This window comes from Phaethon aethereus (assembly GCF_964289735.1).
Source record: "Phaethon aethereus genome assembly, chromosome: 1".
Classification (NCBI taxonomy): Eukaryota; Metazoa; Chordata; class Aves; order Phaethontiformes; family Phaethontidae; genus Phaethon; species Phaethon aethereus.
In genome coordinates, this window is record NC_138575.1 from 218,619,743 (window position 1) to 218,634,317 (window position 14,575).

Below are 14,575 nucleotides of genomic sequence, written 5' to 3' on the forward strand. Positions count from 1 at the left end.
GAATAATCATAACACACTTTACAGATTGTATTGAAACCCAGTTTAAACCTCTCATGTTTCTTAGTAGATATTACTCAAGTGCAGGATATGATTTTCTTCATTTTTCTCAGTCCTTTTTTTTCCTTAGCTTTTTTTGGACTGTTGAACAAATTTAAAATACTATTACAACTGTCAAGAATTAATTTCATATAGAAACATTTTCCTTTCCCCACTTAATTGTCATTCATGCTGCTGTTCTCCACACTACCATTCCATCCTGTGACACGTCTACCTCACTCTTACTACATTTTGCTAATTTAACCGTGACTTCTCCATCCGTGAACTTATATTCATTTAGCATATAATGTCAAATGATTTATTCTTATCTTCAGAATGTAATTACACACTCTCTAATGTTGAAATTTAAACAAAAGGACATTTTTCTCCAGGTTGCTCTTCCCATGTTCATGTTTTCAAACAAAACAGTTACTGAAGCCAGGAATAACCCTGCCAGTTTTTCTCCCATGATCATATGGATTGGCTAGATAAAGTACCCTGAAGACCTCAGGACACTAACAGACTGTTTCTCAAGATCAGTGTCAGAGATACCAGTATGACTGGATTACTTCTAGGATCTAAGGCTAATCTAAGATTTTTGTTCCTGTGTTTTGGCAGGAAAGCCCAGTAGTTTCTTTCCAGACGACAGTTTTATAGACTCTGGAGAAATTGATGTTGGCAGACGAGCCACACAGAAGATCCCTCCTGGTATCTTTTGGAGATCTCAGGTGTTCATCGACCACCCAGTACATCTGAAATTCAATGTGTCTTTAGGAAAGGCTGCTCTGGTTGGCATCTATGGCAGAAAAGGCCTCCCACCATCACATACACAGGTAATGGGACCTCATTTCAAGCAAATAAGTTGACTTAAATTCTATGTTCTTATGGTTTATTGTTTTATTTCAGCTATTTCTTTCAAGAATTTGTTGCATGCTTGCAAGGTGTTAAAGGTCATCTATTCAGAGAAAGATAATCAAGTGACAGATGCAAAATTTGCACACATTAACCTGGTGGGCTGTTGGCACAGGCAAAGCAGGCAGTTGTCTAAGGCAGCAAGCTGCCAGAGAAGGAAAAGGGTTTTGTGGGCTGGTGGTCACTGAGGGTATCAGCTGGTTGCTCCTAGAAGCATAAACTACCACCTTTTCCATCTCATGCAGCAGCAGCCACACTCAAACTACATCAGAAGGAATCATCTCTTAAGCGATCTCATGTATCTCAGGTCCGTCCTCCTCTTTCAGCCTCTGCATTTCCCCTCTCATGGTAAGAGCAGCAAGACCCTAGTTGCTTACCCTCATGGGAGCAAGATTCTTGATTCAGTCTTCTGTGCTGAAATACCTTGGGCCATCCCTTCACATTATGTATGTTGACTGTCAGATTAGACTGAGATTGGTCAGGCCTCAGTAATTGGTGTATAACCAAACAAAATCAAGTTTTTACAGAAAGCCAGCGGCTGGCTTAGGCAGAAATCAAGACATAATTATTATTCTGTAGAACTAAAATGAAAGCCGTTGCTTTTCTTGACACACCTTGGCAAAAACCATGTCAAGAAATCACTTTCTGGGAAAACCTCTGAAGAACCATCCCCTTAAATAAGGATTTTATACATTATTTTCTCTACTTTTCATTTGAGTTTCTAAGCTGCTCTTAACCAGACTGATTAATACATTAGGGCATAACTCTCACTGGCAATGCAAAGCATCTTACTCCCACTTGCATCAGCAAGTTATCAAAGTATTACCAGTTTTATATTAATGTTGTAACTTACCCTTGCCCTCCACTATCAACTGAAAAGCCTAGTAACCAACACAAATATTTGAGATTTACAGAAATACCCTGCCTTTATTTTCTTTTTGAACAAATATGTTTATTACAATCTTTCTGAGTAATATGGTATTGTCTACATATGAACAAACCTGCAACTTATTTATGTCAAAGAGGTGTTGTAAATCTACACCTTTTCTGCCTACTTTTCTGCAGAATTAAAATATTTCAATAGGATCAGCAGGTCATAAATTCAGTGACATAGTAGTGCTGTTGTTGCTCATTTTTAATCAGTATCTTTACAGGGAGACTCAAACATTTAAAACTTGAAACTCCTGCATTATTTAAATAAAAACTTGTCATGGTCACATAATACTAACTGCAGAGCAGAAGTCCGTTTTGATTTTATTTTTTTATCATCATTTATTATGAAGAGTTTCAATTGTTTAAATAACAAATGTAAAATTTAACACCTAAACCTCAAGTCTATTGAACTTAAAGCAAAATCTTCAAATGTAGCAGGGCACTATACCCAACGATAGTAATATTTTACGCAATTAAGAAGCCCACACTGACTTCACCATTGCTGCTGTTTTTTCTTTACCTTCATTTGTGCTGAGATATTCTGAGGGATTTGTCAGTGTCAGGACCTTTCCTATTTAAAATAGCATAGCTGTGTATCAGTTGAATCCTCAGCTGAGAATGAGACGCTGAATGTGGGATGTGGCACATGTTTGTCAATATTATGTGCTGTAGGAGGCAATGTACTTGCTCAGAATCCTTGCAAGTGCTGCTTTTTTGAGAGCTGCCAAGTATATAAAAAAAATCATCATCTGGACCAAAACATCACCAGAAATGACCGGAGGGACATTTTTATTCAAACAATAAAAATCATGGTATGCTAATAGAAACAGATCACAAAACCCACCCTGTTCTGAAGGTATAACTTAATGAAGCTGCAGATATTGAATCAATATTGATTTATTACTTATTAATATTTAATTTGTTTTTTTAATTATCCCTTTGCTTAGACTTATTATTTTATAAACCTGCTGTCAATTAAAACATTGTTCTCCTTCTGCATATTGATATATGATGTTTAACCTCACCATAGTTTATTAGTCTTATGAGTCTTAGGAGTCATTAAATAGGTAACCTGTTTTCTGTGTTGAAATTGTAAACTTGTCACTCATAGTTAATACATATTACACAAATCTCATCTTTTCTTTTGCATAATCCAGGGTACGTGCTGCACCCCATAAATCTACCCAATGAGTTCTATATTTCCAAATTTTGTAAGGAATTTCATAAACAAAACTTTGGTAAAATATATGCTTAGATCAGTGATAGTCTCACTCAGAGTCAATTATTTTCCCCAGCCTATCTTTTTGATAGCAATAGTAAAACTTTAGCTGATAATCAGGTTTTCTTTTATGTTAGATAATTAGGTATTTATCCCATTTAGATAATCCACCTTCTGTAGTGTGAGCCTTAACATAGTCTATTGTCTTTCAGGAGCTTTGAATTGATTCCGAGGCTGTAGACCCTTAGCATATATTCCTGAATTTGGTAAAATATTAAAAGTCATGTTTATCCATGCTAAACAACTGACTATTCCAGATTCTCTCTGGGAAAATTTCTCTGCCTGTGGTGATCTGTCTTCTTGCTGAGGTTGCCAACAGCCATGGACACCAATAAGTAGGAAGAAAATGCAAGCTCCAAATTTCGTTAGGCTTAGAAATAGAGCCTGCAGAAGCCTAAAATATTTTACTGTTAACTAAAGGCATTTCTTCTAGTTATTCTCAACAAATCATAATAGAAGTTACACAGTTTTATTATGGCCTATTAGATTTAACCTTCCAAGATCAAATAATTTTTTAAACTCTTTTTAACCTAGGCCAAATATTGTTAAATCATAAATTTTAGGGACTGGCCATCACAGCTTGTGGGAGGCATTTTTCCATTTGCACAATTTGAATCTATTAAGACGGTATTTTATCTACAATTTCTTTGCTTGCAGTAAATCTAATTGCATATTAAAGTTCTCTGAATGTATTAAAATGCAATAAAACACAACCCATTTGTGGTTCAATTAATATTTACAACTATGAACTAGTAACTTTGCAAAGTCATCAACATCCACAGCTGCATCTTGCAAATATTTATAAAAATAAACTTACTTTTGGCAGGAAGCCCCAAGTAGACATAACCCAGGTTGGACTACAATAGCAGCAGCTCACCGTAGCTGGGTGCCATGAAATTTTTTTCATCTCACTAAGGTTTAAGCATCTACATGTAGCAAGAAACGGATGCTCGTAAGGCACAATCCATGGGACATTTGGAGCCAGATGAGACCAACAAAATGCTCAGAGGGCAGGAACAGCTCTGCTGGGAAGACAGGCTGGGAGAGCTGAGGGGGTTCAGCGTGGAGGAGAGAAGGCTCCAGGGAGACCTTACTGCAGCTGCCAGGGCTGAAAGGGGCTGATAAGAAAATAAGAAAGATGGGGACAGACTTTATAGCAGGGCCTGTAGCGATAGGCCAAGGGGTACCAGTTTTAAACTAAAAGAAGGTAGATTTAGACTAGATCTAAGGAAGAAATTTTTGACAACGATGGTGGTGAACCACTGGCCCAGGGTGCCCAGAGAGGTGGAAGATGCCCCATCCCTGGGAACATCCCAGGTCAGGTTGGACGGGGCTCTGAGCACCCTGCTCTAGTTGGGGATGTCCCTGCTCACTGCAGGGAGGTTGGACTAGATGGCCTTAGATGGACTAGATGAAAGGTCCCTTCCGACCCAAAGATTCTATGATCCTGTGGTTTCTTAGATGTCAACTTTAGCATGAGGCAGATTCCATTCTAGAAGTGTCTCTTTCTTTGACTGCAATCCAGTGGTTCTAGAAAACTAATTCAAGCTGACACAGAGATGTCAGCACTTGGTGAGATGAACTTTACCAATAGTGCCTGCGACTACCTGTACCTTTAAAAAATCTAGTCAATCTGTCCCATTATGCTCCGAAATGGAAATGGAAATATGCGGCTTTTTCTCTTACTAGTTTTAACTTCCTTATTACACCTGGCCAATGTGTTCCTCAGTCAGACTCATCCCCAATGAGACATTCCCAGCAACCAAACAACACCGTGACATCCTCCATCACTGCCCTTCTCAACTGTGTCAGTCATACCCACACTGAGAGCCGATGAGGAATCAGCCTAAGCTCATACTCAGAGGGTCTACAAATATCTGACTCACACAGTGTCATTCAAACCAACATCCCACCAGTATCATCTTAAACTTAAAATCATTAAATCATTATATTTTTTCATAACAGAAACTTATATTTTTACTTATCTATTTTTAGATTTTATATTTACATTACATTCTTAGATTTTATAGTTTTGTGTTGTATATTTTTATAATTTGTGTTTACATTGTATTTCTTCAAAACAGAAATACTGTCTCTGACAAAGCTAACTTGGAAGGACACCCAAAAGGAATGCCCTTTGCAGGTGTAACATATTTAACGTTCTCAGAAGACACTTCAGCACCAAATTTGAGTGATCTATATACTATAACATAACAAAAAAAATTAAAGCAAGGCTCAAAACTTATTTTAATCCAAATAGATAGTTAGAAATATAGTAACTAACATATTCTAGGGACAAATTTTGTCATTTCATGTGCAAGCTGTGCCATATATAGTTTATTTCTCAAAAGGTTGCTGGAAATAATACACACTTTTAATTTCTTTTTACTTAGCAATGACTGCAGATGAAAGAACTTGTCATTAATTCTTTATCTTGATTGACTTTGAAGACCATACCAGACAACTTAATAACAGAAGCATCCAAATTTTGTTACAGTAAAGTCAAAAGGGATAAGAAGCCTAAATATTGTTGCCACACTCAGCCAACACTCAGCAACTATTCAGTGCAGAAGCATTTACTCGTACAAAAATAAGTGTTGTTTTTTCCTTCTGCCCGTTTTCCTCCTTCCTGCCGAAGGCTAAAAGCTTATATGACCAACTGGATGTGAGAGGCAAAACCAAGTGAAATCAGGGAATAGGAAAGCTAAGCTATGCCTCAGATGCTGGATTCTGCTCGCAAGATGTCCTGGTCACCTAAAGGCATGATAAAAGTCAGATTAGATAAGGTTCACAACATTTGTGATGTCTGCTAGACGTGTATCTAACTCGTCCCATTAATGTATTACCAGACAAAATACAATTATCGTAGAAAGTCTGTGGAAAGTTATTTAAATAGGGAACTAAAGGTAGTTGCAACACCAGTAGCAAAATCAAAGCGGTTGCTCTGCTGAAGTTAACCTGGCAAAAAATACATAAGTCCCTTTGAGGAAAACTTCCAAAAGCCACCCCCTAAATGGGACTTTTATATATTCCTTTATCGCTTTTTCATCTTCATGTTCTATGATCTTTTAGCTACTTTTGCTATTACTTTAAGATAAAACCCTTGCTGACTAAGCAAAATACTTCTGCAAAACCTCTACCACAATTTACTTACAGATACCTCTTATCTTTTCCTTGGTGATCCTCGGTCCCCCAAAACACCCTTCTCTCTACATTGGAGAGATATGGATTTGATGGGTAGACTCCTGGGTGGATGAGGAATTGGGTGGATGGTGGCATCCAGAGGGTAGTGGCCAACAGTTCAATGTCCAGATGGAGATCAGTGACAAGAGGTGTCCCTCAGGGGTCCATATTGGGACCAGCACTCTTTAATATCTTCATCAATGACACAGACAGTGGGATCGAGTGCACCCTCAGCAAGTTGGCAGGTGACACCAAGCTGAGTGCTGCGGTTGACACACCCGAGGGACAGGATGCCATCCAGAGGGACCTGGACAAGCTCAAGGAATGGGCCCATGTGAACATCATGAGGTTCAACAAAGCCAAGGGCAGGGTCCTGCACCTGGATCAGGGCAACCCCCGGTATCAGTACAGGCTGGGGGATGAAGGGATGAAGAGCAGCCCTGCTGAGAAGGACTTGGGGGTCCTGGGGGGTGAAAAGCTAAACAGGAGCTGGCAATGTGTGCTCACAGCGCTCTGGGGAGACCCCCCTGCAGTGCTGCATCCAGCTCTGGAGCCCTCGGCACAGCAGAGACATGGACCTGCTGGAGCGGGGCCAGAGGAGGCCACCAAAATGTTCCGAGGGCTGGAACAGCTCTGCTTGGAGGACAGGCTGGGAGAGCTGGGGGGGTTCAGCCTGGAGGAGAGAAGGCTCCGGGGAGACCTTACTGCAGCTGCCAGGGCTGAAAGGGGCTGATAAGAAAGATGGGGACAGACTGTTTAGCAGGGCCTGTTGTGACAGGACAAGGGGTAACGGTTTTAAACTAAAAGGGGGTAGATTTAGACTGGAGATAAGGAAGAAAGTTTTGACAACAAGGGTGGTGAAGCACTGGCCCAGGTTGCCCAGAGAGGTGGGAGATGCCCCATTCCTGGAAACATCCCAGGTCAGGCTGGACGGGGCTCTGATCAACCTGCTCTGGTTGGGGATGTCCCTGCTCATGGCAGGGGGTTGGACTAGATGACCTTGAAATGTCCCTTCCAACCCAAACTGTTCTATGATTCTATGACCCGTAGCAATTCTGGCAAACAACCCAGTTAGGCTAGATACATTTTTCTGTCTATTTTCCTTATTAGCCAAGACACAAAGGTGGTAACACATAAGCTTCTTATCATCACAGTTGCAATGCAATTTAGGCACGGTCTCTGGACCTCATGTTTCCCTGCCAATGTTTCTACAGAATGAGAACACATTAGTAAGGTGAATATGCTCCAAGTCATGTTTTAAATAAAGATGATTTCTCATTTCATGTAATTACAGAGAAATACATTCATATACCAGCTATTTCCAAAATGGTTACTTGCAGGTAGTCCAGGAACATGCTTGAATTACCACAGAAAATCCTGTTTATGTTTCTTCTTGTTCTGGTTTTGGCTGAGATAGAGTTAATTTTCTTCCTAATTGCTGGCATAGTGCTGTATTTTGGATTTAGTATGAGAATAATGCTGATAGCACACTGATGTTTTTAGTGGCTGCTGAGCAGCTGTAGCCTTACACTCAGTCAAGGAGTTTTCAGCTTCCCATGCTCTGCCGGCGGGGAGGTGCAGAAGGAGCTGGGAGGGGGCACGGCCGGGACACTGGCCCAGCCTGGCCAAAGGGAGATTCCCTGCCATGTAGCGACACGCTCGGTGTATAAAGTGGAGTTGGCCGGGGCGCGGAATCGCTGCTCGGGGACGGGCTGTAGATCACCGGGTGGTGAGCAGTTGTTGCATTGTGTGTTACTTGATTTTGTGTATGCCTTTATCAGGAATGTTATTATTATTATTGTCATCATTGTTGTTTCCTCTTTCTTTGCTGTCCTGTTAAGCTGGTTTTTTCTCAACTCGTGATATTTTTTCTGATTCTCTCCCCCATCCCACCTTGGGGCTGGGGGAGGCGAGTGAGCGGCTGCGTGGTGCTTAGTTGCTGGCTGAGGCTGAACCACGAGACTTCTGTGGACCCAGAGCAAAAGGCTCAGCTTGAGGAAGCCTGACATACACACAAACATCACTCTTTTTTGTTTCAGTTTGACTTTGTTGAGCTCCTTGATGGAAGACGTCTACTGACACAGGAGGCGAGAAGCTTAGAAGGACCTCAGCGGCAACACAGAGCTTTTGTGCCCTTGTCCAGCCATGAGACAGGGTTTATCCAGTATTTAGATTCAGGAATATGGCATTTAGCCTTCTACAATGATGGCAAGGAATCGGAAGTGGTTTCTTTTCTTACTACTGCTGTCGGTAAGGATTTCCTTTATTATTCCCAAACTCCTAAACATGCCTTGAGGCCAGATATTAACGCACATACTCAAATTGCATGGTGACTTTGTGTGGTTTCGGAGAGAATGCTTGTAGGAGAATGTATTTAGTAACAAGCTGAATACTGTTAGGCCCTAAATATCTCAAATATTACAAAATAAATATTACAAATAAGTATTACAAAATAAGTATTTTGTAGGCCTTTTTGATAACTATATCCATAACGAGATTCTACCCAGTGCCAAAGATGAATTGCAAACTTGAAATTCCCTGCTTAATTTTCTTCCTTTGATCTTATTTTTTTTAATTTCTTTTTATTTTGTTTGTTTGGGTTTTTTTCTCTTTCTGGAGCAGAGGTATAGGAATGATTGAAGAGCACACAGCAGCACCATGCAACAGTTTTGTGTGACACCACACTGCCTTTAAACACTGCCAAAATTACTCACGCTGAAGTTCAGGCAGAGTACTGGGGTTAAAACTCTTGTAAAGAGCACTGCAAGGCTTGGTAGTAGGAACCACAATAACAGGAATCTCTGTTTCTCCTTGCTAACAGAAAGAAGCTGGGATTTCTTAAGAAGAACAAAATAACTAAAGAGGTCTCTCAGTTTCTCTGGCAGTGAAGTGCCCTGCCAGTGCAGCACACAGGCACCGATTTGTTGCCGTCCAAGGAGGAAAGGATGCTGCCTGTGGGCTGCCTGACAGCCTAGCACGGTGGGCATTCTTCCTCCACCCTGTAAATATCAGAATCTGTTTCTGATTCAATAATATTTAATTTTAAATTTGACTGACCTGCTGAAACTGTTCATATATCCAAATCCATTTGATTGTAATTTAAAGATTGCTGCATAAAACTAGCACTCAGCTTTCTTCTAACCACAGTGGTTGTTTAATGGACTTTTTTTCTTTGCTGAAAAAAACAGACTCATTCCAAAGCTTCCATTAATCCCTTTCCCAGAAGAGGCATTGGTGTTGAGTCTCAGCTGTCTGCAATAGTTACCTAAGAGCTATGGGCTGTAATTTGTCTTGGCAGGTTAATTAAAAGTTTAGGTCTTATTAAAGCAAAGTCATTAAGATCCCAATATTCCATTTTAGCACTAAAGTTTATCTAATGCAGAAGTGGAAACACTGCCATAATACTCTGTGTTAAATTTAGAACCTGGAAATGCACATGTTCAGTCCTGTTCACAGTTAAGCAACACCAGAAATAGTTGTATGTTAACTTAGGAAATTGAAGTCTTGGTCTATAGAATGTGGATTTACTTTCATTTAGTTTACTTTAGAAATTTGAGTTTTTACTTACACTGACTGCCTTCTGCCCAGAAGAACCTCCAAGTATTCTTCTGAAAACAACTCTTTTTTCCTTGTCTAAGAATTTCTTCAGTTTAAAATTTCCTATCACAGGAAAATCAGTAAGGCTCTCACAGCAGAAATCACTCTTAAAGCACAGTCACGAGATGTTCTTGTTTTCAAAGTGATGCTAAGTGTTCTAGCCAGACTTTTCTCTTGGCCTCGTTACACTAACATAGACAGGAGAAAAAAAAAAAGATGAAACTTTCTTAATTTGCCTTTGAACAGTAGGGGAATGGTGTTGGTGAGAAACTTGTCAGACTGTCTTTAAGGCAATCCTATGTCTTTTGTCTGTACTCTGCTGTACCTTCACGATCATATGATAAGCAGAACAGTCCATGATATATTCCATACATCCCCTGTCGACTTTGAATCATTCTGTGTTTCAGTACAAGGAAGTTTTCTTTTGCTATACAAGAGAGAGCTTTGCGCCATACGTGGGAATCACTTTGCCCACTGGTAGCTGTATATCAACACAAAGCTATAGTGTACAGGAAAACGTCTTTAGGTACAAGCTATGCCCTTTGAAATTCACTTGAGATAAGTAAAAATTTTAGATAGGAAGATGTGGCTTCTTGGCTAGAATTTGGCCAGAGAAGCACAGCATTTTTATAAGTACCATAAAAAGATGTAATAGACTTCACAAGGTGCTACCTTTCTTCTTAGTCTTCTTTCAACATCTTGTTTTAAAAAAAAAAAATCAAGGCAGTATTTTTGTGTAAATGTACTGTAATGCTTCAGAACCTTTCTAGTGTATTCATGAGGTCTGGCAAGACATGCTAGATATTAAGACTATAATACTGTAGTACTGTAGTGTTATAGTTTTTGTCAGTGCCAGAGTAAAGAGGATTCAGCAACCTGACACAGTGTTTATGAAGCCGGGTGTAAACTTGCAATGCCAAACAAATAAATCAAGTCACGTGTGATGGGAGCCTTAGATGTATCTGTGTGGGGTGAGGAACCTGCAGAGGAGTTGTGTTGGCTGTCAGAGGCAAGCTGCTATTTAATTTTGATTTCTGTGGCAGGAGCGCATAGAAAAATCTCCCTTTCTTATTGCACTGACGTAGGGCTAACAGTGAGAGTGTGTTTGAAAAGTACAGCTGTGCTGCAGGAAGAAGTAGGATCCGGTGATCTGAGGACCAGCAGCCTGGAACTCCTGAATTCTGACTGATGTGCTAATGCTGATCCAGCCCAGGCTCATGCTTCAGCTGCTCACCACTTAAAACTGAGGAGAGTGACATTGCCCCAGAGATGCTGCTGGGGTGGTAGAACTGCTGGGAAAATACATTAAGCATTAATTAATAATCACGGATAATAGTAGAAAGTGCAAAATGGATAATGGTGATCAGAACGGTAAGTCCATAAAGCCAAACTGTGCAGTCCTTCGGGCAGACCTCCCCTGCGAGTGAGGACTCACCTGAGTAAAGGACCATGGCTTCTACTTCAGCAGTAAAAATGCTGAATGGAAAGGGTGCTGATTTTCCAAGTGTATCTGCTATGTTCTAACAGACTGAACTTTTCAGAGCCAGTGAAATCATTGCAGGCTCTGTATGACAATATCAGCTGCAATTACTGTGCAGTGCTTGTCTGGAATGATTTGGCCTCCGTTACTCAAGAGAAAACTGGAGAAAACTGGGAAAAAAGCATCTGTATTCCCAGTTTGATAACACACAGTTAACTTCATAAATTGTGAGGCTGTCCATCACACAGTTTTGGAATCCGATATAGCTGTAACAAAATCCACTCAGGATCATTAGCACTGATTTTGAGGGCAGGAGATGGCAGTTTAGTCTGTTTTCTAAAAGGGTGTGGAACCATCATCACTAAAGAGTTAGGCGGTGTTAAAATGTGTCCCTGTTCCATGCCGCTGCACGGAAACCTGGGGAGAGCACAGCATCGTAATGCCTCTCAGAGCTTATACTTCTGCATAATACAGGTGATTCAGTTGGAGAGAAAAAAAGTTTTCATCTTTTAATAGCATTTTTATATCCCATTCCTCTGAATTACCATGCAAGGCATTATAAAGGAATGGACAATCAAAGTCTCTCAATAATAAATTAACCTTTTTGTAAATGACATTGGCGGCACTTTCTGAAATTTCTAATAGAAACACTTCTCTGAAAAGCACCTTGTGGATTCACCTCTGCCTGATAGTGGTGATTTATTCAGAGCAATCTTGTATAAGTGGAGCAAAATAGTAGTCTGGAATCAGCACATCTGAGACAGAGATGCTGGCCAAAAATCTGCTCAGTAGAATCAAGAAACATCCGAGAGCCTGAAAACAGCATCTGTGGAGTCAGAGAGAAAGTGTCTTCCAGCAGCTGCCACTGCTGAGCTCGGGCGAGCTTGGCTGTGCAGGGCCACGGAGGAATCAAAAGGAAAAGCAAAATCAGCTGTCTGTGAGACAGAACATCTCTGTTGACCAGCACGGCACCCCACAGGCGACAGGAAACACAGGTAGAACACCCGTGACAGGATGCAAGGCTTTACCTCGCTTTTATCTTCTGCAAGAGGCACCGCTTAAGTTTAAGAAAAGGACCGTTGTTCCTCCCACCCCCTCCGCTATCCATAAAGAAAACTACCGTTAAGTACTTTCCTCCATCGAAGTGCAAAGCGAGCTGGCAGTGTTATTTATAAGGGGCTGCCAGCGCATACGCTACTTCGCAATACACGTCAAAAGGCAAAGTCCCTTCTTGCAACAGCCTCAAGTGTAACGCACCCCCACGCAGCCCCCAGGACAGCGGGTCACTCGCGAGGGGGTCAGCGGCAGAGTCCTTCACCGCAGGACTGAGCTTAGAGAGGAGGGAAAAAATTACAGGGCACAGAGGCAAGCGTGGAACTGGGAACCCTCCTTGTGTGAGAGGGGACAAGAATGACTCTTCCTTAGCTCTGAGTGCAAATGCCTTTGTGTTTCGCTTGTTCTGCGCAAAGGGAAAAGGAAGAGTAGCTCAGATTTGCATCCCTTACTTTCACGTCCTATGCGTATGCTAACTTAAACTCTATTGACTTCCAATTCAGAGGGGATGCTAAGTGTGATCCACTTACAGTCTGAAAGACATTCCCGTTATTTACACTGGCTTTGCTAACGTCTGGAAAAGTCTAAATTGGTTTCATACAAATATTGAGGAGTCAAGAAACTGTGCTGCCTAACATGGGGTGTGATCGGTTCTGGCTTACACTTCCCTTTAGCTCCTTAATGCCTGAGTTACTTGACTTTAAGCTCCCCCATGTACAATTGGATCTTCAGGACTCTGAATAAGGAAAAGTGTTTTTTTCCCAGCTACACTTTTCTGAATTTCTCCTTCGGCTATATCCAGCAAAAGAGGCTGAAAGTTTAGCAGGTACTTTGCTGAATCAGGCCCCTTTAACTTTAGTGAGACTCCAGCTGCTCCATGGAATTACTCCCTTGTTCTCCCCTACTGCATGAATATGGTCATCTTACCCCTTCCCCTGTTTCACTGAGGGACTTCTGAGCACTTCCACCTTGTGGTAACCCTCTACAGATAATTAATTAGTAGCCTGTTCCTTCCCAGACTCACAATTCTTTTCTTGCTCTGCACAGAAAAAGAAATATAGCAGCGTATGAGAATCATGGCAGCAAGGAAAATCACAACTTCATTTCTGAGGTTATTGATCTCTCCTGCAAAATAACAGCAGAGCTTTGCATGCTCTGCAAATAGTTTTTTGCCTTCAGCTCTGTGTATCCCATTACAAGCCTTTGCTTGACAGACACTATATCAGATGGTCAAAGCCTTTTTTGATTACCCTCTTGTTGCTGCCACCCCTTTTTTGATGCTTTGTTTCCTGCTTTCAGCTCTTACCTAGCTTCTCTGAGTGTGGTAAAGCTTGTAGGTCGCAGTATCTTTTGAAAAGATACAGTCACTCAATTCAGGTAGGAGGCAAAAGGGGCATTTATGAGTCCCTGCCAGGCTGTGTTAGGTTTTTTTTTCACTGTGAATTTGGTCTCGTGAATGATGCTAGGCTGACAGGTCTGCTTGATTGAAAACTTCAGCTGATCCACAGAGCAGGTTCAGGTTCTGCTGCGTGTTTTCTGCTAAATATCTGATTGGACACAGGACTTCAGGTCCTTCGGTGAGCACTGAATTAACCCGTGCAGAAGGATGGCAAGAAGACGGGAGATTGCCATCTCCATCCTAGCCAAATCCAGCCCAGCCTGATAGGCAGGGTATCACCTGGAGAGCCAGAAATGTGGGGTGAACTCCCTCTGCCCGAGCTTTCTGTGAGCTGCAGGAGTGCCCCTCTCCAAGCAGGTGTAGTAGCGTGCTTGGTGAGATTTCACTTTTTCATCCAGCCTATGTATCAATCTAATCTGTTTGCTTTATAGGGCTTAATAAAAGCAAACGTGGCCTGAGCCTGGATCTGGAAATGGACGGAGGGCTATGTGGAGGTGAAACTTTTCACATCAGTTTGCACTCCCTGTGCCCAGAGAGTTTTTGTTTGTTATTCTCGGTAAGACAGTGATGATGTTTTTAGATGGACAGTGATACGGCCCTTCAACCTTCAGCACCTGGAAGTCAACAATAGTTTTATCAGTGCCCCTTAATCTTTTCACCTTTTTCCCCAAAACTGCCAAGCAGTCTCATTTCCCAGTGAAGT

General features: G+C 41.3%; 1 protein-coding gene across 3 annotated transcripts in view; it reads left to right on the top strand.

The window, feature by feature from the left end:
• Positions 1-14,575, top strand: part of TENM4 (teneurin transmembrane protein 4) — a gene marked incomplete at its 5' end in the record, with an annotated part of 367,633 nt that overhangs the window by 177,432 nt on the left and 175,626 nt on the right. For all 3 annotated transcript variants that reach the window (XM_082013817.1, XM_082013818.1, XM_082013819.1), the window contains 2 exons: positions 655-869; positions 8,383-8,593. In XM_082013817.1, the coding sequence (XP_081869943.1) occupies positions 655-869; positions 8,383-8,593 (426 nt within the window). The remainder of the gene's footprint in view (positions 1-654; positions 870-8,382; positions 8,594-14,575) is intronic.